Here is a 22,360-nt window from a genome sequence, read left to right as displayed (position 1 = left end):
CAGCTCGTGGTGTCGAATGACATCAGACCACCAAGTGGGGAGGACCATGATCACAGGCTCATTGTGCCTTGTGTGGTCTCAGTCCCCACCTGTCCCTCCCTGCCACTCTTCAGCAGAATCAGGCAGGGTTAAGCTAGAATTCTCCGACATTTCAGGCTGGAGGGCTCCAGACTCTGTCTGGTTCATACAATCATCCATGTCAGGGATCCCCTCCTGTGTGTGCAAGCAGCAAGCTTCAATATTTTTCTATTTACTACTTCATAATAGCATCATTGCTGTCTCAGAGATGGCGGAAGTCAAAATGAGCACACCACCCCCATTATAAGCAGTGGATTTTAATGTGTCTCCTTTGAGGCAGGTAAGGTCACCCCTGAAGATGCCCAAAGGTTGCCTGGCACTTTGGTACAAAAGGATTTGGTCCAATCTTGTGCTGACTTAGGATACAGAAAGGCACATAATGTCAGCCTCAAACTTCCCTGGGCTGGGGTGGGGTAGAAAGTGAAAAAAAAAAAAAGTGGTTTGGGGGAGACAGGATGGGTGTGGCTTGAGTTGCTGACTCAAGTACTTGGTCCTGGGTGGTTGCTGGGGCACTGAGGGCAGCACAAACCCTTAGGCTTGGAAGCTGCTGCTGTGGTGGCCCCCGTCTGCCCAGTTCACCAGCTCGTTGCTCTGGAACCACAGCTGGATCTCTCTCTGGGCCCCTTCCACTGAGTCACTGGCGTGTATGATGTTCCTGTGCCAGGTGACAAGCAGCAAAGGAGAGGCTCAGGGCTCCAGTGTGCACCTGGGAGTCCCATGGGCAATCTGCTGCTCCCCTGCTCCCCTCTGCCTAGGAGAGCAAGCAGGTGAATGCAGAGGGAAAAGGAAAACACTACCAGCCCAGACAGCCTTCACCCCAGCCTCTAGAGCCAGCCCAACCCCAGCTTTCGGGAGCCTCCTTTCCCACCAGTGTCCTGTGCCAGCCCCTTGGGGTATCTAGCAAGACAGATAACACATAACACAGAGTTCACTCACAACAAACAATGGGAATGTGTTATCATCCCTAAAGTGCGAAAAAGGGCAGAGAAAGAAGTTGTTCTAGCCAGTGTTAGTCGTGATGTCCCACCATCAAGCCTCTTTGGCTTCACCTGCAGCCCACAAAAAACCCAGTTCTCAGGATCTGCCTTCAAAGCACTCTGCTGCCTGAATGCTGGCCCTCCTCACCCTCATGGCAGGTGACCCAATGTATCAGGACCCCATACCTGCTGATGTGGATGCTGAAGTCTCCCCGAATGGTCCCAGGGGCAGCCTCAGTGGAGTCAGTGTGTCCTATCATGGCCCTGGAGGTACGGACCACATTGTACCCTTCCCAGACCTGCAGTACAGAGCTAAAAGTTGGAGAGCAGTGGGGGGCACCACAAGTCCAGGGCTCAATCCAGGCCCTTTCCCTGTGCTTAGTAGAGGACACACCCACACTGCACCTCCTCCACCCTGGTCCTGTCATACCATTGCCACCACGGGCCCAGAGCTCATGTAGCTGATGAGGGCTGGGTAGAAGGGCTTCCTCTGTAGGTCCTGGTAGTGCTCAGCAAGGATGCTCTCAGGTGCCTGGTGACATGGGAAAGGGGTAAAAGGGATCCCTAGCGATGAGCCCCCCGACACTGGTGTTCTGACCTCAGGGCACCCTGCAGATAATACCTACATGGGCTGGCACTCAGTCACAGAACAGATACCTCCCCACACCTGCAAACACCAAGTCAGAAAACACCCCTGACATTGGGCTGAGCTATTAATGGCCAAGAAGCACCCCCAGTCCCTCAAACACCGCAAGGGGTCTGATACCTGCAGCATCTTCATGCCAACCAGCTTGAAGCCCCGCCTCTCAAAGCGTTGGATCACAGCTCCGATGAGCCGCCGCTGTACCCCGTCTGGCTTCACTGCAACCAGGGTGCGCTCCTGGGTCCAGGAGGGCCCTCCTTTAAAAGTGGGGAGGTTCGGGACTGCCATTGCCTCACCCTTTCACATCTCCCCAACCTGGTTCCCTGCCAGGATGCAGACGTCACCAGGCTTCAGAGTGCCTTATGCAGGGCAGCTCTGGAAGGAACAAGCACAGCACTCCCAAACTGGCACTGCCTCCTAGCACTGCCTGCCAGGGGTACCCAAGGCAGCACGCCCCATGGGCTTCTCCCACAAAATGGCAAAAGCTGCCCAAGTCAGGCGTGGTAGTGCACACCTGTAATCCCAGCAACTCTGGAAGCTGACATAGGAGGATCACAAGTTCGAGGCCAACCTCAGCAATTTAGTGAGAGCCTGTCTCAAAAAATAAAAAAGAGCCCAGGATGTGGTCAGTGGTTAAGGGCTCCTGGGTTCAATCCCTGGTACAAAAAAAAAAAAAAAAAAAAAAAAAAAAATTGCCCAAAATGGAGGATAGAGCCAGCTTCCCTTGAAAGGCATCTTAAAGCTGGACTCCTTGGCACACGCCTGTAATCCCAGTGGCTCTGGAGGCTGAGGCAGGAGGGTCTCGAGTTCAAAGCTAACCTCAGCAACTTAGGCCCTAAGAAACTCAGTGAGATCATGTCTCTAAATAAAATACAGGGCTGGGGAGATAGCTCAGTCGGTAAAGTGCTTGCCTTGCAAGCACAAGGCCATGGGTTCAATTCCCAGCACCACAAAAAAATTAATAAATAAAATACAAAAAAGGGCTAGGGATGTGGCTCAGTGGTTGAGTGACCCTGAGTTCAATCCTCAATACAAAAAAAATAAATAAATAAATAAATAAAATAAAAATAAAAAAGAAAGGCATCTTAATGAGCCCAAAAGCCTGGAAGGCCCAGCCCAGCCCACCTGGGGGCCTGGAGATGCTGCCCTGGAAAGTGTGTACAACTCATCCTTCAGGGAATGGCAGATGCTATCTGAACTCCATCCTGCCACATAGTGAGGAGCCCAGAGACCACCTCTGGTGTGAGGTGAAGGAATGAGAGGCAACCAGATGAGGGGAAGTGCAGATGGGTCAGTCAGTGAGGACACAAGGGGCTTAAGACTGAGAGGACATTACTCAGCCTTAAAGAACAATGAAATTATGACATTTACAGGTAAATGGAACTGGAGAAGATCATGCCAAGTGAAATAAGCCAACCCCAAAACACCAAAGGCCAAATGTTTTTTCTGATAAGTGGATGCTTATCCATAGTGGGGGGTGGGTAGGGAAGAATGAAGGAACTTTGGATTGTACAGAGGGGCCTGAGGGGTGGGGTGGGTGGGGATGGGAAGGACAGCTGGTTGGGGCAGACATTACCCTATATATATATATGAAAAAATCTAGAAAAAATAAATCCCACAAATCTTTAAAAAAGAAAAGAAAAAGAAAGACTGAAAGGAAACGACTGGTGTTGTAGCTCAGTGGTGGAGTGTTTGCCTGGCATGAGTGACGCACTGGATTTCTTTCTCAGCATCACATATAAATAAGTAAAATATTTTAAAAAATAAAAGTGTGGGAATAATAATGTTATGTTCCCTAATTAAGACAATGACAGTGCTAATAACAAAAATGTAAGTGAACTAGTCATGGTGAACGATATTTTAAAATATTTCTAATAAATGTAATATGATATAACCTATCTGTAATCTCTATTGGTACTAAAGTCACAGGTAATACTAAAAAAAAAATTAAATTAAATAAATAAATAAATAAGTAAAATAAATAAAGATTGACAACAAGAAAAAAAAAAAAAAAAAAAAAAAAAAAAACTGAGAGGAAAGATGAAGGGATCATCCATAGTCGAGGAGGCTGGAGCCAGGTAGGAACTCGCTGCTGTGGAACTTCGGCCGGACACACCAGCTGAGTCCCTCTCCAGAGGGCACTGCCAGGGAGAGGGGAGGCACCCTCCTCGTCCTGCAGCACCAAAGCACTCCCAGAGCAAGGCGGGTGGGCAGACTGAGGGGACACCAAGTCTGCCTGGGCCAGGTGTAGTGCTCCATCCTGCACCCTCGGAAAATCCACCACGACGCGCAGTGCGCGGCAGCGGACAGATGGGGGCCAGCGCGCCCCTCGCGGCGGAGTGAAGCCTGCGGGAAGCTCCCTACGCTGGCGTATTTGTTTCGCTGGTCGCCGGTGCTGCCCGGTTTGTACCTGGGGGCGGCCGTTCACTTTCCAGAGCGAGGGGAAGTAAAAAGATACTTGGCTCTCAAGAAGCGCCTGCGGGCGGGGCGTCAGGGCAGGGGTGGCCGGGCGATCTTGGGCCTGGTGTCCCGACTCCGGCCCAGCTTGCCCTGGAACAGACGCCCCGGCAACACAGGCTCCATGGGGAGCCCCCAGTAGGCCCCCGGTCCACTGAGACCGCCATCACGCTCAGGGCTGCCGCCTGGCCTTTGGCATCCCCTGAGCCAAGCAGCCAGGCCTTGAGGCTGCTGGGCCCCGCCGGACGGGAACGCACAGAGGGCTCAGGGCCAAGCCCGCGCCTTCCCTGCCCCGCGCCAGGCCCCGCGCGTCCTGGCCAACCGCCGCACGTGCGCGAACAAAGACCGCGGCCACCCGCCCGCCGCCCGCCTGAGCCCGACTCACCCGAGCTGGGGCGCACCAGCTGACGCGGCCCGGGGGAGCGCGGCCCGCACAGCAGCGCCCGCAGCGCTGCTGGCCCGAAGAGGCGGCCCATGACGCGGGCCGGCCCGGGCGCGGCGCGCAGCGAGAGCGGGGCGGGGCGGTGCCTCGCTCGGTGCAGTGCTTCGGGCCCGCCCAGCGCGCGCCCCCGCCGTGACCCCGACCCCGGCCACCGAGCCACGCGCTCCCAGGCACCTGGAAACTCTGAGTCCGTTTCTGTTGACATCTGAAGCAAACAAAATTCACTAATAAAATCCAGCTGGGGTTACTTCAGCCTCTGTACCAACGCAACTGTTTGATATGTTCTTGCAAATCTGGGGAGCGAACCCAGAGATTCAGACATGCTAAGCATGCCCGCACCGCAAATGCCCGGCTATTTTTCATGGAAGGTCCCACGGAAGTCCTAATTCGCCCCATTTTGCCGGACACCGGGACCGAACTCCGGGGTCAGTTTCTTTGGAACGACAGAAAGCCTTGCAGGACCTGAGGCTACCCTGGAAATCACATCTTCGTTCTGAGGATGGCACTAGAGGGTGGACCTGGACTGTCAGGGGCAACAGGAAGCCAGGGCTTCTCAGCCTCTGCTAAGTCCCTGAATTTGAATGGAGAAGATCCCGCATTTATTCTCAGCGGGCCTCTAATGGGAGTGCTGAGTCATTTCCATGCGAATATAAGAGACAAATTGGGGTCATACTTGCAAACACAAACAGAAACCAGAGATAAACTGAGCCGGCATGGTGGCACACGCCTGAAATCTCGGTGATTCTGGAGGCTGAGGCAAGAGGGTCTTAAGTTCCGGCACACCCGGGCAATTTTGTGAGGTCCTGTCTTAAAATGAGGGGAGTGGGGGAGGAAGGGATGAAGCTCAGTGGGAGAACTGCATGCCAGGCAAGTGCTCTACCATGGAGCCTCAACCCCAGCCCCACTTATCAATTTTGACAGCTTTCTAGAGACTTCCTTGAGAGTTTGGACATAGATGATCTATGCCATATAAGAAGAGAGGAGTTGGGCACAGTGGCACATGTCTATAATCCCAGCTGTTCTGGAGGCTGAGACAGGAGGATTCCAAGTCCAAGGCCAGCCTCCTCGGCAACTTTGAAAGACCCTAAGCAACTTAGTGAGACCATGCCTCAAAATAAAAAATAAAAATGGCTGTGGATGTGCTCAGTGGTAGAGCATTCCTAGGTTCAATCGCCCATACCAAAAAGAAAAAAGAAAAAAATAACAGAGGTAACTTTACTTCTTCTTTCATCTTTGTCCAGTTGCTCTATACAACTCTCTATACAATGTTGAACAAAAGTGGCCTTCTTTTTCCAGGAGCTTAGGGTAGGAGACGAGTTGCTGATCTGAGAATGTACCTCTTGGTACAGGTGTTCGCAGCCATACATTTCACTCTAAGCATTGCTTCAGCTCAATTCTCAAAGTTTTGACATGCTTTGTCTTCATTTTCATCCATCTCAAAGTATTTTCTGATATCCTTTAAGTTCTTATACTCTGAAAACTATAAATCTTTGTCGAAAGAAAGTTGTAAATAAATGGAAGAACACCTCATGTTCATGGTTGAAAGACTCAATATTGTTCAAATGACAATATTTTCAAACTGACCGATAGACTCGAATCAATCCCTGCCAGAATCCCATCAGACTTCCTTCTAGAAACTACCAAGCAGATCCTAAAATTCAGTGGACTTGCAAGAAACCCAGAATAGCCAGAAAAAAGTTGGGAAAATGAACAAAGGAAGAGGACTCACACTTTGATTTTAAGACATACCACACAGAAACAAGAAACAAGATAGCATGCCAGGCACAGTAGCACATGCCTGTAATCCCAGGGACTCAGAAGGCTGAAGCAGGAGGCCTGCAAGTTTGAGGCCAGTCTTCGCAATTTAGCAAGACCTTGTCTCAAAATAAAATAAAAAGGACTGGGTGAAAAAGTTATGAAGGAAGGTTTGACTTTCCTGCAATATGTGTAAGACAAGCACCTGCCTTCAGCTAGAAAGGAAGTAGAAGAAGATGAAGTTGAGTGTTGGATAGGTTAGGGGAAGGGTAGGCAGTCAGGAGAGAATTTGTCACACTTCCTCCTGGCCTCCAGAACAGGGCCAGAAGCTAAGAAACACTCTTAAAAACTAAGTACTGCCCCTTTCTCTGGTTATTTGATCAAACTGAGCTATAAGTTTGTTTGTTTGTTTCCATTTGTTAAACTTTTGAAATTTGTACCCAGAGCACACACAGTGATTACCCTCTGTGGTTGGCTGAAGAGCACACCAATTGTTGGATCTCCCCTATTCCTTCCGCAACCCTCTCCCCACGAGTAGTCCACTATGGGGCCAATGTTCACTACAGACTGAGCTAGGGAGGGTAAGGTAGTCTGGTTTGCCCAGAAATAGGGTATATCCATGTTAACCAGCAACTGGATCTTCCTGCTTCATAGGCAACCCATCAGAAGACCCACAGACTTGTCTGAAAGAAGCATCAATATTCAGAGTATATCTATAAGGTACTCAAACTGTGAGGAGCTCCCAGGTTTTTGCAACTGCAAACACTTTTGTGTATCAGTCCCCTGGTCCTTGAGTTTTCTATTTCATGTGAATGTTGACACATTATCTTTCAAAAGGGTTTGTGCACATTCCTGTGCACACAGAGTGAGGTGCCCATTCTCTGGGAGGGTAGCAAGTGCCTTTTTTTTTTCCCCCTAACCATGTGGCATCTTTTAATTTGTGGTTCGTTAACCGGTGGTGTAATGGAGCCGTGCTTCCTGTGGCAGAACTCCTTCCATTCTGAAGCTGTCACTTAGCAGCTCATCATCAGATGAGCCCTGGAGGGGAGTTCTGCAGTCTGGTTCCCACTCATTGGGGGACCTAAGCACAGGAAACTTGCGCACAAATACACACTCGGGGGAAGGTTGTTGGAGTGGGGAGGACTGAGCGGGGCTGAGCCCAGCCTGGGGCAGCAAATGGAGCATCCTCTGCTGACCACAGTTGCTGTCCCAGCACAATTCTGGACCGCTCCAGTGGATAGAGTGCAGTGCACTAAAATCACAGCTCAACAAAATTCACAAACGGACCTCTACCCCTTAAACTGATAACTGCCTGGGAGCCTCCAGCATCGACGGGTAAAGAGGGCCTAGCTCAGATTGGGGGGGCGGGGGATCCAGTGACTTTGTACCCAGGGCTTCCTCCTAGTCAACACCCTCCATGTGCCTTCAGTGGCCTTGGACTCACAGGGTCAGCTCTCTTTCCCCAATAGCAGTACCATATTCCAGAGATTCAAACGTGTGTAGGGCCCTTCACCATTCCCAGCCATCTGGTTCCCCTCCCCGAGGATCAACCAGTATAATCTGCTGCTGGATCTTTCCAGAAACATTCTTTGACACATGCAGTGATATGTATTTTTCCCCCTTTTCTACAACAATGGCAGTGCATTGTTCTGGGCATTCTTTTAGTTTGTTGTTTAGTTTTTCTTTTTTTGCCCTCTCTTTTTTCAGCTAATGTTGCTGTACCTGGTTGCACATTCCCAGACAGTGCATACCATTTCCTGTTTTCTCATTTTGCAGTCACAGTACACCACAGTATTTGCACCATGGTATGAATACTCCATGATTCCAATGCCCATATCACTAGTGACCATCATCTAGGTGTGTTAGCACAAAAAACCTGGGTAGAATACAAACCTCGCAAATCATCTCAGTTGTTTATTCAGGAATGAATTTTCACACAGGAACAGGGGATACAGGGATGAAATGGTGCTGGTGGACCCACTTTCCTGGCGGAAAATGAGCCACTGAACAAAGAAAGGGACTAGTTTTATATAGGTTATTTTGAGGGGTGGTCTAGTGAGCCTCTCAGTTTGGGCACTCAGGAAACAGGTTTTGTAAGAATTTGAAATTTTTTTCTTACTGGGCAATATTTTTACTTGAAGAATGGAGGATCTGGGGTCAGTGTTCAGTGTTGATCTCCTTCCCTTAAGGGTCCCATTGTACTGTCACTGGGAAAGGATGTATTTGGAGAAGGATCAATGTTTTGGCTTCCTTTCTAGGAATTGTTCTCATTGGGAAAGAATGCACTGAGAAAACTATCAATGTATGCCTTTCTTTTTCACTCCCTTTTCTCAGGTCTGTTTTTTGTTTGTTTGCTTGTTTGTTTCAATTTTCCATATCTGATAAGGTACATCTATGCAGAATAGTGGTGGACATATATATGCAGTCTCCCAATTCTGTGAAGAGGAGCAGGAAGACTCCAGCAGGAGATACTAATCCAGGCTGCCTGCTCTTGCTATTTTTGGAAATCCCACTGGCTCCCCTGAGGCAACCTAATCTCCCAGCCTTACAAAGTCCACCTTCTGTGCATCAGAGTCTTGGGATCACCTTTGTGAGCTATAAATTGGAGCACCACCACACACGCACACACACACAATATGTGTATATTTTGTGTGTCTATAATTTTTTTTTTAAACTTCGCACATGCAGTTTTGCTCACCTCACCTCATTGGATTCCCCAGTCTGGCCTCTCATACCTCCTGGGTTTACCCAGTTTTCATCCAGGCCTTTTATGGTTTCATTTTGTTTACTAAATCGTTAATCTGTTTGGAAACTACGGCAGCATAAAAGGTGAGGAGTTAATCCCACCCACCTGTGTGAATCTCCACTTTTATTCCCTTACTATATTTACTATATTCCCAAATGTGCAAGAAGCGTCTCCCATCTTTTCATGAACGTGTCTTTTACCCATCCTGGTAGTGGTTTTGTGGTGTGACGGTCCAGAGGCCTCGGCAGAGGACCCAGCTATGAAAGGAGCACGCCAGCCCAAGGTTCCCCGGCCCAGTGGCTCCAGAGCCAAACAGACCAGGGTCCCGGCCGCCTTGAACCTACAGCGCGTTCCAATGCGCATTCAGCGTGCCCCTCGGTTCCAAGCGACCCCTCTGCCCTGCATCCCCCTATGCGTCCCGCGTGACCCCTCTGGTCCCCGTGCCCCTGCGTCGCGTCTGCCCCCCCCCATGCGTCCCGCTTGGCCACTCTGGCCCCAGTCCCTCGCTCGTCCCACATGACCCTCTGGCCCCCATGCGTCTCTTCTGGACCTCTTCCCTCATGCATCCCACGTGTACCCCCACCCAGGGCCACAGGTCTCCCTGACGCTGCACGCGGGGTCGCGGCCCTACGCCGTGTCTCCTGCGTCCCCCGCGCCGCCCCTGCCGCCCTCCCCACTCGGGGCCTCGGCCCCAGCTCCCTGCGGGGCGGGGCCTCTCAAGCGGAAGTGCCCGGGGCGCCGGCGGCCCTACCGGCCGGGCCATGGGATCCTGGACTCCGGACTGCGGCGGCGGCCGCAGAGGCGGCGGCGGCTGCCCGAGCGGCGGCGGGGGCGGGCGGCGCGGGACGCGGGCCGGGTAGCGCCGGCCGAGCGCGGAGCCATGGGCCGGGCCGGGACCGGGGGCGCGGCGCGGGCGGCGGCGGTGGCTGGGCCGCTGCTGCTGCTGCTGCTGCTGCTGCTCGCTCGGCCCCCGCCGGCCGCCGCCGGCGACCACAAGAAGAGCGGTGAGCGAGCCGGGGACAGCGGAGCCATCAGGAGTAGCTGGCGGGCGGGGGGCGCGCCTGGGGGCGGGGCCCGATTGTGACTCACCTGGGGGCACCTGTGCGCTCAGCCGGCGCGGGCGTAGGGCCAAGGTTCCCACCCAGTGGCGCCTTTCGTGGTGCGTTCGGCGGAGATGATGCCTGTGCTCCCTTTTATGTTCCCCAGCCGGGGCTCGGACGGGTCGGCCCCTTGGAGCTAGCGCTTGGCTCCCTCCAGCTCCCAGAGCGTTCGGGTCGCACACCTGAGCGCGGAGGTGGAGGGCCCCGGGCCCGGGTCGGAAACCCGCTGGGAGGAATGGTAGGGCAGAGGTTCAAGGGCCCCCCCTCTCCTGTGGAGGAGCAAAGTTTGGAGGAAGCTTCTCCGACCCAAGAGGTCCCATGTGCACCCCTTACGTGGTGCCCCCCCCAGACCAGTGCAATCTCTCTGAACCGCTTGCCTTGCTTCCTGGCCGCTGTATTCCCAATTGGCTGGAGGAAGCCGCCCGTTAGGGCGGATCTGGAGAAAGGGCACCTCCTCCTTCTTGGTGAGGCACTTGCTTGCTTCCCTTGTATTTCTGCTCCCTGAGATTTCCCATCCCTGACTGAGGTCCGATGAGGTGACTAGACCAGGGTGTGCCACCCCTCTGGGTTCTGCTTAGCACTGGGACATCCAGGCTGTCTACACCTCAATCCCTGCACACCCTGACCTAGTCTGTAACTCGGGCCCCTGGGGCTCACCTAGTGCTCCTCGGGCTGGTTCCTCCACTTCCCCATGCAAAGCCTCTCCCCTCTTTCTCTGAAATACTGCTCCTCTAAGCTCCTGTTTCTTGAGGGCCATGCCTTCTGGTTTCTGAGCTTGGTGCAGCTTAAAAGACAGTTTTTCCTGAGGAAAATACTCTGATTATATTGCTACATTGGATTCTACTACCCCATTTTCTCCTCTTTCTCCATCCCCTGGATGAGACCTGGGTGAAGGGGTCACTGGAGGGTGGTGCAGGAAGCCCCTGGACTGGGCAGGGCAGGGCCCTGGTGACCTGGATCAGCCCCTACCTCCTCCCAGGTCTGCTGAAAGGCAGGCCACTTGTGACTTCTGGGCTCTGAGGTTGGCCAGGTCTCTAGCTGATGCCTGTCCTGGTTTGGAGGAAGTGGGACAAGGTGCCATACTCGGGGTCTCAAGACTGGCTCAGGAACTTTCTTTCTGCCCTCCCCACCCAACTCTGTGCCTATGGAGTGTGTGGGACAGGAGGGGTGCCTATGACTGGCCCTCCTTACCCTTCCTTCCTGATATCTCGTGGGGCTCAGCTTATCTTGCTGCCTGCCAGTTATGTCATCAAGATAGCAGTGTGGGCATCTGGGCAGGGAAGCTGAACTTCAGAAGTCTCCAGGAGGCTTGGAGAGGCTGTGTAGCCCTGGGGGGCATGGAGTCAGGTCTTAGGGCAACCTCGAGCTGGTCTCTTATCTCGTGTCTACCTATTGAAATATCACAACCACCAGCTGGGTTTCAGGTGTCCTCAGGCTGGCATTGTGGGGATCCAGTCAGGGTTTGCCCATGGATGGTCAGGAAGCTGCACTTGCAGGGTGTTCTCCCCTTACTGACCCCTCAGAGCCTGGGGGGTTTGACTGGTGACTGTTTCTTCAAGATCCCACAAACCTGGGCCAGGGGTATGCTCCGCCTCAGCTCCCAGAACTTTAGTTTTCTACTTACATTGACATATCACCTGAGGTCCCGCAGCAGCTCCTGGCTCAGGCCACAGCCTGGCGAGTGGGACCTGGTGGCCTGCAGACACCTGAAAAGCCTGTGATGAGTTGTGGGCAGAGCCTGCCCCTACCCAGCCCCCATGCTAGGTTCCTCTAGTGTTCCATGACTTTGCCAGCAGGCTGCTGTCTTTTCTCCAGGTGCCTCTATGGAGGCATCACGAGGCTGGCAGAGAAACCAGCTGCTTACCTGTTTCCTTCCCCATCCCTTGTGGGTGCAGACGGAGGCTTCCTGTGTAGGAGTGCTCAGCCCAGAGAGTGAGGCCAGATGCTACTGTTTCTTTCTGAAGCACTTCACCACTCGTTAATCTTGGCAGAAGGGGCACTGTTCACTTCTACCCACTGGACCCATGCCTTAGTGAGGGGAAGGGGCACCCATGTCCATGCAGGGCCCTGCTTCTGGCCTGCATAGCCACCCATGGATGTGAGCCCCAAGGTCAGTTAGAGGCCTCACCTACTTGGGGCACAGGGGCCAGGTGTCCCTTGATCCCCATGCCTAGCCAGGGCAGACATCAGGAGGGGTGGGGACTCCTGCCTGACCACCTCCTGTGTCCTTCAGCCTCTACCTCTGCCAGACTGTCATGTGGGGCAAGCAAGAGAAGGGCTGGCTGTTGGGAACTTTTGCAGGATAAGAAGTCACTTTGGCCATCTGGGGAGGAGCGAGGAATGGCTGCCTGAGGGAAAATTCCAGAAACCAGGGCCAACCTCCAGAGGGCAGTGGGGACCTTTGCAAAGGTCGAAGCTGGCACAACTGGGACTTTAGGACTGCCCCAGGACTTAGTTTCTGGAGTCCTTTCCTTTCGGGGAAGGACCCGTGCCCCACGTCACTCTTTCCCTGGAGGGAGGAGGGCCTGGTGCTGGCTGACTCTGCCTTCTCCACAGTGGTCGGGTTGGTGTCCGAGCACTTCTCCCAGGCCCCGCAGAAGCTGTCTTCCTACAGCTGGTACGGTAGCATCCGGCTCTTCCACTTCCGTGTGCCTGCAGACACCGTGCTGCTGCGCTGGCTGTTGCACATGTCCTGGGGCAGCGGCACGCCCTGCACCGACGTGGAGATCACCGTGTAAGTGCCCAGCCTCCCACCTGCCCACAGCACCCGCACCTGACCAAGGTCCCACACCTGAACCTTGACCCCCATCTTCTCCTCCTACCTCTAGGCACTTCCGCTATGGGGCCCCTCCCGTTGTCAACCCGCTGGGCACGAGCTTTCCCAACGACACCATTCAGCAGCCCTCCTTCCAAGTCAGGGCATTGCTGAGCTCCATGCTACTGGACAACACCTCTGTGAACGTCTCCCATCCAGCCCCCGGGGACTGGTTTGTGGCTGCCCACCTGCCTCCCTCCTCCCAGAAGATCGAGGTGCAGGTAAGGGTGCTGACCCATAGGGGTTGGGAACCCCTGGGTACGTAGGTGACCTTTCATCCCCCTCTTTGGGGCAGCCCTTGTTCTGGGTTCAGCGTGCTGCTCTCCATACAGCCTGCACTGCCTGACACCCTGAGCCTCTTCTCTCCCCAGGGCTTTGCTCCCACCTGTGCCTACGTCTTTCAGCCCGACATGCTGGTCATGCGGGCGATGGAGGTCTCCATCCTGGAGCCTGATGCACCCCTTCCACAGACTCTCCTCTCCCAGCCCAACTACCTCAAGTGAGTGGGGCCTGGGGAAGACCTGGGTTGGCAGGGCCCCAGTCTTTGGGTCCTGGGCCTTGTGGTCCTGCTGGGAGTGGGTCGGATGATCCACCTGAGGGGGTTGGAAGAAGTACAGGGCCTGAGGGAGGACACCACCTTGTGCAGGATCTTCGTCCCTGAGTATACCCAGGAGCTTCTGCTGGAGCTGCAGGGCTGTGTGTCCAGTGGGAGCCCGGGCTGCCCTGTGCGTCTCACGGTGGGTGGGGCCACCCTTCCCAGCAACTTCCAGAAGGTGCTGACCTGCACGGGCCCCACACTGTCCTGTCGTCTGTTGCTGCCCTCACCACCCTGGGGCCGGTGGCTGCAAGTAACAGCTGAGAGCCTGGCGGGGCCCCAGGTGTCAGTGGCCTTCGTTGCCCAAGCTGCCCTCACAGGTGGGCTGCCAGGGAGGGTGGGTGGGAGTGTCTTTTCCCCCACCCTTGCCCCCAGGCTTTCCTCCAGCTGAGCCTGGTACTCTTGGCAGCCTGCAGGCCATGGAGCATGACCTTCCAGCGCCTTCTGCGAAACAGTCCAAACCAGAGCCATGATACCTCCGTGGGCCAGCTGTCCCCAGGCCCTGCCGATCAGGGCCTGGGCAGGAGCAGTGGGGTGGGCGGTGGCGCCTTCTGTCTCCTGAGCTTCCCGGTCATGAGGGAGGACATAGACACAGTGTCTGTGCGCTTTCAGCCCATGGACGGGATCTCGGTGCTGGTGCGTTCTGACGCTCCCTCCATCTTGCGGCTCCGCCTTGATACCGGCATGGACAGTGGGGGCTCCCTCACCATCACCCTGAGGGTCAACAAGGTACTGTCCTGATAGCCTGTTGGGGCTGTCTGCAAGTGGCTCACACCCAGACTTGGCTCAGGGCACTGAATGACCTACCCAGGCATTTGTGCACTGACTTTGGCACCCTCCTGGGTGATGGTGGCACAAACAGGCACGAGGCAGCCTGGCCCTGTCAGCAGATCCCAGAGCTGAGCTTGAGGAATGGGCTATGGAGTCACTAGGATCAGAGACAGCTGGAGGCAGGTCCAGGAGGGAAGGCTTAGGGTGAACCCTGGACCAGCAGGAACCTGAAGAAAGGCACCCCTGCACTTGCTGGGCACCCTTGAGACCCTGGGTTCCATCCCCAGCATGGAGAGAGAGAGAAGCACCCTTCGCTAGGATACAGAATGGGCACTGTGCAGCATCTCCAGGGGCCTAACCTGCACTGCTTCCCCTTCCAGACTGAGGTCACAGGGGACACCTTGATAGTGGCCTGTGTGAATGCTGCCTCAGCCTTCCTCAGCTTCAACACTTCACTCAACTGCACCACAGGTAAAGTGGGCAGGCAGCACCTAGCAGAATGACTGGCAGGGTGACTGGCTGGCCCCTCCATCCCCTCTGATGGATCTTCCCACTCCATGCAGCCTTCTTCCAGGGCTACCCCTTATCTCTGCGTGCCTCCTCTCCTGTGGCCAACCTCATCATCCCCTACCCAGAGACAGGCAGCTGGTACCTCTCCCTGCAGCTCCTGTGCCCTGAGAGTCCTGGGTATGTGAACTGAGCTGGGACAAGTGGCTGTCACCTAATCAGGACTGTGGTTGGGGAGTGGAGAGAAACCTGGCTCCCCACAGAAGTGAAGGGTTGACTGTCTCCATGTGTCAGGGTGGATCCCCCTCTCTGCCTGGTCATCCCTCCCCTGACAGATGTGGCAGGAGGCAGGAGTATCCCTCCACGCTGTTGAAGCATGGAGCTCAGTATGGGCTCATTTGTCCATGAGCCTATTGGGCGTAGTGGTACTGAGTTGGCTGGCCAGGGGCTGTGGCCAGCCTTTGCATGTCCCTTCCCTTTCAGGGGCTGTGAGCAGGCCATGGTCCCTGTAGAGACCAACCTGTACCTGGCACCCTGTTTGAATGACTGTGGACCTTACGGCCAGTGCCTCCTGCTGCGCAGATATAGCTACCTGTATGCGGGTTGCAGCTGCAAGGCAGGTGAGGGCTTGGGCCCTACACACCTAGGGCAGTCTCTGTTGACACTGGTGTCCCAGCCCTGTGCCTCCCCTGTGGAAGCCTCCCCAGGACTGCAGAAAGCACCCATGCAGACAAAGCAGGGCCAAACACGGCTCCTCCCTATTCTCATTCCCCCCATGATCCACTGCCCAGGCAGAGATAGTGAGCTGTCTCTCCTTGGCCCCCTAGCCCTGGCCTACCTATACCTGCCCATGTCTATCCAAACCTGCCCATACTTGTTTTCCCTGTCCATGTCAGTTTCTATCTATACCTGCTCCCCACTGCTCCCACCCGTCCCCACCTGTCCAGTCTACACCTGGGTGAGGAAAGGGACCTGGAATTCAGAAGGCCTCAGGTGCCCACCTCAGGCCCCTGAACACTGCATGGCCCCCAGGCTGGCGTGGGTGGAGCTGCACTGACAACAGCACGGCCCAGACAGTGGCCCAGCAGAAGGTGGCCGCCCTGCTGCTCACTCTGAGCAACCTCATGTTCCTGGTCCCCATCGTATTGTCTGTGCACCGTGCCTTCCTAGTGGAGGCCTCTGTCTACTTCTACACCATGTTCTTCTCCACGGTAGGCCTGTCCCACTCCTCTGGGGACCTCTGGGGGGGAAGTCTGAGCTGCTGCTCACTGCCCCATCTGGCAGTTCTACCATGCTTGTGACCAGCCAGGGGAGGCGGTCCTGTGCATCCTCAGCTATGACACGCTGCAGTACTGCGATTTCCTGGGCTCTGGGGTGTCCACCTGGGTCACGATTCTCTGCATGGCCAGGCTGAAGACAGTCCTAAAACACGTGAGTGACCTGAGACTGGGCTGGGTTCTGGGGGAGCATAGGCCCTGGTTGTTGCACACACGAGGCAGTGAGGAGCAGATAGTAAGGCCCTGGGCCTCGATTCTCGTGTGACTGTCAGCTATCCCCAGAAGAAGCCCCAGCAGCTATGGAGAAACAATGCTGGCCATCGGAGGATACCAGGAGGAAGGTCATAGGTGGGGTCATGCAAGGCCTCCAGCCTTTTTCTGGGCCCTGCTCAGAGAGGAACCTACCCCAGGTCAGCCCTCCCCAAGAAGCCCTACCATGCTTCTGGGTTCCCACTTGCGTAGGACACTTTGGGAGTTTTCCACAGCAGCTGGACCTGACCAGTGAGACGAGTCTCCGGGTCCCATGAATTACATCTTCTGCTGTAGGCACTGCCTCCAGGGGCACCATGGGAACCAGGTCAGGGCACAGAGGCTGAGGGAAGAAAACTCCAAAGTGCTGGAGTTCAGCAGGGCTGAGTGTTGGGCCATGAATCTGCAGGTGTGGGCAGAGGTCAGGTTGTGTCTGACAGAGACTTGGGAGTGGGAGTCTCTCCCCGGGAACCATCTGAGGGAAGACTGAGGATGTCCTGAAACCCAGGAGTGAGGGGGTTAGGCAAGTGTGTAGGTGTAGCGCTGCAACAGGTGGCTGTCCAGATTGTGCCCTTGCTCAAAGAGGGGCATCACCTCCTCATCTCCAGAGGGGCCTGCCTGGCCAAGTTCCCCCTGAAGTGTCTGGGCCAAGTTCACATGTGGCCAATCTACAGGAGCTGGAGGAGGATACTTCCCTCTTTGTGGCCAGAGCAGAGCAAATTCTGCCAGCCAGGGGGGTGGGCAGAGGTGCAGGTAGGTGGTGGTCTGTGTACCTGTCCACCTTCCTGCCGGGTGTCATCCCCCGTCCACGATTCTCATGACCCTGCAGTCATTCCTGTGTCTTGTCCAGGTTCTGTTTCTCCTGGGCACGTTGGTCATCGCCATGTCCTTGCAGCTGGATCGCAGAGGCATCTGGAACACGATAGGGCCCTGCCTCTTTGCCTTTGTGATCATGGCCTTCATGTGGGTAAGGAGCAGAGAAGTCTCTGGAAGAAGAGAGCCTCACCCTCAGTCCTGTTCTGACCGTCCAGTCTAGGACCCAAGTGCCCCACATGTGCTAAGGGCTTCTGGTGGCACCCATAGAGTCCCAACCCAACAGTGTGTCTAAGACCTGGGTCTGAGGACCAGTGACCATGTACCCTTTATCCCCTCCCAGCAACTCATGCACATGGTTCTGCTGCCCAGACCTGGGCAGCCCCACAACCACTGATGCTGGACTCCTGGGAGCAGCCAACCTATGCCAACCCTTGTATGGCTGTTTGCTCCAGGTACACCGCTGCAGGCACCGGCACCAATGCTACCCCACGTCATGGCAGCGCTGGGCCTTCTGCCTCCTGCCTGGTATCTCCATGGCCTCTGTGGGCGTCGCCATCTATACCTCCATGATGACCAGTGACAACTATTACTACACTCACAGCATCTGGCACATACTGCTGGCTGGGAGCGCGGCATTCCTGCTGCCTCCACGGGAGGAGCAGACCGAGCCCTGGGCCTGCTCACAGAAATTCTCCTGCTACTATCAGATCTGCAAGAACAATCAGGACGAGCTATACACAGTGACGTGATTGTGGCCAGCTTGGGGACACCTGCTGTTCTAACTTCTTCAGTCAGGGGCAGGACCAAGGGAGAGGAGCCCTGTCCAGCCCTGTCCAAATTAGATCTTAACTAAATAAAATTACCCTGAGACCTTAGCTCCCTCCTCTAGAGGAGAGATCGCCACTCCCCAACTCAACCAGCTCCCTACAGGTCTCAACGCTTCTGCAGAGACCCCTGGAGACCACAGGTACCATGTGCTCTGCTGGCCTGGGGATGGCCAGCAGTGTAGAGAGGACTCCCTGTTCCCCTATAAAGTTGTGATGTGAGACACCCATGGTCAAAGAGACCTCAGCCCACTGAGGCTGGCAGCTGGGCACTCCTAGCATCCCTTACACTCTGCCCCTGAATGCCAGCTGCCTCAGGTATGGGGACCCCCTCCCCCGCCCCTGGCAGCAACTTCTGTGGGAAAAAAACAAGGTCACCAAAAAGCTGATCGACCCTCAGGGTACAGCAGAGCCCTGCCCCCTCCTGTTCTCTGCAGTGCAGCCACCTCCTGAGAAGAGCCGCCTCGGAAGGAGGCTGCTCAGCTGCTCAGCTGCTCTGAAGGCTCCGTGAGGCACAGTGGTGCAAGGCACCTGTGCACCTGCTCACCCCAAGGTTCCTGCCTTGTCTGACGAGAATCTTTCTGCGCTGACCCCAGCACTGGGTCCACTGAAGCTTGGGGAGGAGTTTCTGGAGACCCAGCCCAGCCTTCCTGCTCCTGGGAGCTCTGTCCAGACCTGAGTGCGGTGCCCCTGGAAAACTGGTGCTGATGAGGACCAGGAGGGCAGCGCTTCCAGCTCTCTGGCTCTGGGGGCTTCCTCTCCGGGCTGGTTGGTCCAGGTCGGGGTCTTCTTTGGTGTTCCCCCAGTCCCAGCCACCCTGCGCACAGCCACCAAAGCATTCCCAGCCTCCAAAAGGGGAAACATAGGGTGTTTCAGGGGATACACCATTCCAAGGCATAAAGACATTTTTATGTGACTGGTGAATTTAATATTCTACAGGGAGTTTTCAAGCCAAATGAGTCACCACGTCTTTTTCCTGTGCTCCTTCCGTGGGCGGGAGGACAGCAGACCCCGCCCCTCGCGGGACAAGCCCGGGCCGCGCCCTGCCGACCGTACCTTGCTGGAACTGCGGTCTCCGCGGGTCGCTCCCCGCGGTCCCTGACGTCGGGAAGGGGGCGGGACGAGGGTAGACGGACGGGCTCCGCGGCCGGTCGGCGGCGGGCGGAAGTCGCGGCCGATTTGCGCGTTTCCGTCTCCGTCCGGCGCAGGGCGCGCGTCTCCGGGCGCAGCGATGCCGCTGCACAGGTTCCCCGTGGGGCTCTGGAGGCGGCTGCAGCTGCGGCAGGGCCTCTGCGCGCGCCTGCCCGCGCACTTCCTGCGCTCGCTGGAGGACGCGCCGCCGCCCGCTCCCGTGCACTACCGGCCCCACGGCGCCCGCTTCAGGCTCAACCCCGCGAGCGGGCAGCGGGAGCGCGTGGAGGACGTGCCCATCCCCGTCCACTACCCGCCCGAGTCCCAGCAAGGTCTGTGGGGAGGCGAGGGATGGATCCTGGGCTACAGATACGTCAACGGAGACAAGGTGGGTGCGCCTGGATCCGGGTGTCTGCCCCGGGTGGTGCTAGGTCGGAAGCAAGGAGCGGGGTGAGGCCTGTGTTCAGGAGAGTTGGAGGAGGGAGGTCGGCGGTCACCCGCCTGCTAGGCTTGGCCATGGTGTGCTAATTCTTGTGACCCTTGAGGGCTAGCATTGCTCCTTCGTGGCCAAAATTAGAAAGGCCGATAGATACCGAGTCAGGCTGTTTGCAAGGGATGCAGCTTGGCTCCTGAGTCTGCTTCTGGGGGGATTCTGCTGCTGACTTCAGAGGACATGTGTCCAGTGACACCTCCCTGGCTTCTCTCTCTCTGCCTTTGCTTCCTTTACAAAGCTGCAAGTACTTCTGGAACATACACCAGCAACCTTGGGGCAAGGGTGGGAGAAGCCAACCCCCAAGTGAGCAGTGAGGTCCAGGCTGGGGCTCTGTCCATTCCCAGTGGTTGGTGGAGCCTGTTCCCAGAAAGGGTGAGGACTGGGGGAACGTCACAGGCCCGGGAGAAGCAGCAGCACTCACAGATCTCGGTTGTACCCTCAGCTCTCAAAGAGGGTGAAGAAGGTGTGGAAACCACAGCTGTTTCAGCGTGAGCTCTACAGTGAGATCCTAGACAAAAGGTTCTCTGTGACCGTGACCATGCGGACTTTGGATCTCATTGATGAAGCCTATGGGTTCGATTTCTACATTCTCAAGGCAAGCAGGGGGTAATGACAGTGCGGTCTTGTGGGCATTCAGACCTCAGGGAGGCCAGAGCGACACCACTCTGGAGGATGTGGTGTTTGGGGTGGAGGATCACTGGTAAAACAAATGTGACTCGACCCCTTTCTGGGCAGCCCCAAGAAGCTTCCTGCCCATAGGAGAGTCACTCATTATGGGCAGCTGACTTGTCCAAGGTGCCTGAGTGATTATGGCCACCTTCTTCCTGCTCTTGGAAATGCTTCTGTTCTCCTTCACCCAGGCCTGGGTGCTGGTGTTGCCCACCATGCCTGGCCTTCTCTGATTTGGCCCAGGACTGCCAGCCGCTGGCAAGAAGCCTGGCAGGGTTGGCTGGCAGGGTGGATGGGGCCCTGCTGTCAGCACCTCGTCCCATGTGAGCCTCTTGCCAGACTCCAAAGGAGGACCTGTGCTCTAAGTTTGGGATGGACCTGAAGCGAGGAATGCTGCTGAGGCTTGCCCGACAGGACCCTGAGCTGCACCCTGATGACCCTGAGCGGAGGGCAGCCATTTACGACAAGTACAAGGTAAAGGTTTCCCCTGTCCTGCCCTCCCAGCTGCTTGTGGCCCCTGGCCAGCCCCCGTCTCACTGCTGACCATCTGCCTGTACAGGGGTTTGCCATCCCAGAGGGAGAGGCCGAATGGGTGGGTCTGACGCTGGAGGAGGCTATGGAGAAGCAGCGGCTCCTGGAGGAGAAGGTAAATGAGTGTGCACAGCCCTGCTGTCCTCCCAGGTGCCACAGGTGGAGGGACATGGGGCGCCACCTTGGAGAAAGCCTGGAGGAGGACTGCACACCCCAGCTGTGCTTGGGAGAAGCGTGGCAGGCACCTGCCCCTCATCCCTTCTCTCCCCTGCCCCAGCCTCTCAGTGGGCGGAGAGGGACTGGGCACTGCGTTAGCTGGGGCACCGGCATCCCCAGGCTTTCCTGGGAGGGTCTGGTAGCTCCAGGAGGGGCCCCTGTGGCGCATCAGCTGTTGTCCCATTCCCTCTGCTTGGTTTATCTGAGACCACAGGGAAGCCTGGGGTGGGCATGTGATGCCTGCAACTCCCAGGGAGAGGGATTGTCTCTTGGGTGGGCTCTGCCCTCCAGGTGGGCAAGCAAGCTGGCATGACTCTGATGGAGCATGAAGGGCCCCTGTCCTGTCATGCCCAATTTCCCTGATGTCTGGCCAGCAGGGGCTGGTACCTGCCCACCCCAGAGGCCCAGTTGCTCTAGACTACCCTGAGCCTCTTCCCTTCAGGACCCGGTGCCCCTGTTCAAGGTCTTCGTGGAGGAGCTGGTTGAACAGCTTCGCCAGCAGGTGCTATTGGAGCCCGCGGTGGTACCGAAGAGAGCCAGCAGAAAGTGACCACAGCCCTTCCGGGTCTGTTTGCCAGGCACAGCTTTCCCCTCTGGACTTTTTAGCAGTGTGGACACAGAGTCTGGGGTGGCCCTGAGGGCCACCTGTGGGCAGTGTGAACCCTGCTCTTGTGTGGTGGCCACAGAGCGAGCTCCTGGGGTATGCTTTTTGAAGGCCCAATTTCACAAGTTCCCCAGGAGGCCTGGTTCCAAGCAGAGGCTCTGCCCGGGTGGGGGCACATACTGGGCAGTGTTTGTTGTGCCTGTGGGATTGGAGTGAGTAAAGTCTGAGACAGACTGTGTGTGTGCTTCTTTGCTTGGAGTACTGGACTTCACTCCCCTATCCCCCAGAGACCCAGTGTGGGCTGCATACACCATGTGGCTCCAGCTGCCCATCCTGAGCTATGGTGACCATGCTTCAATTTGGTGTTTTCTTTAATCTGGGAGAAGATCCTGAGCAGTTGAACAGGAACTAGTAGTGTAACAGGAATTAGTTGTCACCTCTCATTGCATACCCTTGCCTGTTCTAGAATGTTCTTCAGAGCCATGGAAGGGAAGCTGCAGGTTGGCTCTGGGGACTGAGGAGGGCATCTTGGGTGTGCCTTGCTGGGGGCAGCTTTTAGAATTTTTTTTCCTGTGGTACTGAGATCAGTCCCCAGTACCACAGGAAACCCTCTGCCTCAGCTTCCTCAGTAGCTGGGCAAGTCAGCAGTAGCACCTGTGGTCAT

General features: G+C 55.8%; 3 protein-coding genes across 4 annotated transcripts; 2 read left to right on the top strand and 1 right to left on the bottom strand.

The window, feature by feature from the left end:
- Positions 1-319: 319 nt before the first annotated feature.
- Positions 320-10,338, bottom strand: NME4 (NME/NM23 nucleoside diphosphate kinase 4). 2 transcript variants are annotated; one of them, XM_079120084.1, is made up of 5 exons: positions 10,188-10,338; positions 1,822-1,955; positions 1,486-1,587; positions 1,242-1,354; positions 320-733 (listed from the first exon to the last, which is right to left on the bottom strand). In XM_079120084.1, exons 2-5 carry the CDS (start codon positions 1,834-1,836, stop codon positions 610-612), a joined length of 354 nt encoding a protein of 117 aa, XP_078976210.1. In that variant the 5' UTR covers positions 1,837-1,955; positions 10,188-10,338; the 3' UTR covers positions 320-609. The 2 variants fall into 2 exon arrangements, with proteins under 2 accessions (XP_078976210.1, XP_078976209.1); XM_079120083.1 differs by lacking the exon at positions 10,188-10,338 and adding an exon at positions 4,541-4,698.
- Positions 9,827-18,103, top strand: PGAP6 (post-GPI attachment to proteins 6). The gene is made up of 13 exons (XM_079120082.1): positions 9,827-10,102; positions 12,755-12,932; positions 13,027-13,234; positions 13,385-13,512; positions 13,660-13,928; positions 14,018-14,337; positions 14,760-14,850; positions 14,943-15,066; positions 15,370-15,506; positions 15,919-16,097; positions 16,171-16,317; positions 17,263-17,379; positions 17,681-18,103. Exons 1-13 carry the CDS (start codon positions 9,979-9,981, stop codon positions 17,975-17,977), a joined length of 2,319 nt encoding a protein of 772 aa, XP_078976208.1. The 5' UTR covers positions 9,827-9,978; the 3' UTR covers positions 17,978-18,103.
- Positions 18,104-19,260: 1,157 nt separating this feature from the next.
- Positions 19,261-21,934, top strand: MRPL28 (mitochondrial ribosomal protein L28). The gene is made up of 5 exons (XM_079120085.1): positions 19,261-19,571; positions 20,119-20,271; positions 20,685-20,819; positions 20,905-20,991; positions 21,535-21,934. The coding sequence occupies exons 1-5, from the start codon at positions 19,284-19,286 to the stop codon at positions 21,640-21,642; spliced, it is 771 nt and encodes a 256-aa protein (XP_078976211.1). The 5' UTR covers positions 19,261-19,283; the 3' UTR covers positions 21,643-21,934.
- Positions 21,935-22,360: the final 426 nt, after the last annotated feature.

This window comes from Sciurus vulgaris (assembly GCF_902686455.1).
Source record: "Sciurus vulgaris genome assembly, chromosome: 18".
In the NCBI taxonomy this organism is placed as follows: Eukaryota; Metazoa; Chordata; class Mammalia; order Rodentia; family Sciuridae; genus Sciurus; species Sciurus vulgaris.
The sequence above is the reverse complement of the archived record's forward strand: the minus strand, read 5'-3'. Positions and strand labels throughout refer to the sequence as shown.

Coding starts and splice junctions, on each gene's coding strand:
- NME4 (XM_079120083.1), bottom strand. CDS start 4,631: ATGGGCCGCCTCTTCGGGCCAGCAGCGCTGCGGGCGCTGCTGTGCGGG. Junction 1,956..4,540: donor GCTGGTGCGCCCCAGCTCGG/GTGAGTCGGGCT, acceptor CCACTTTTAAAG/GAGGGCCCTCCTGGACCCAG. Junction 1,355..1,485: donor CTGGGCCCGTGGTGGCAATG/GTATGACAGGAC, acceptor TCTGTACTGCAG/GTCTGGGAAGGGTACAATGT.
- PGAP6 (XM_079120082.1), top strand. CDS start 9,979: ATGGGCCGGGCCGGGACCGGGGGCGCGGCGCGGGCGGCGGCGGTGGCT. Junction 14,338..14,759: donor TCACCCTGAGGGTCAACAAG/GTACTGTCCTGA, acceptor TTCCCCTTCCAG/ACTGAGGTCACAGGGGACAC. Junction 16,098..16,170: donor ACACCATGTTCTTCTCCACG/GTAGGCCTGTCC, acceptor CCCATCTGGCAG/TTCTACCATGCTTGTGACCA.
- MRPL28 (XM_079120085.1), top strand. CDS start 19,284: ATGCCGCTGCACAGGTTCCCCGTGGGGCTCTGGAGGCGGCTGCAGCTG. Junction 19,572..20,118: donor GATACGTCAACGGAGACAAG/GTGGGTGCGCCT, acceptor TTGTACCCTCAG/CTCTCAAAGAGGGTGAAGAA. Junction 20,272..20,684: donor TCGATTTCTACATTCTCAAG/GCAAGCAGGGGG, acceptor GCCTCTTGCCAG/ACTCCAAAGGAGGACCTGTG.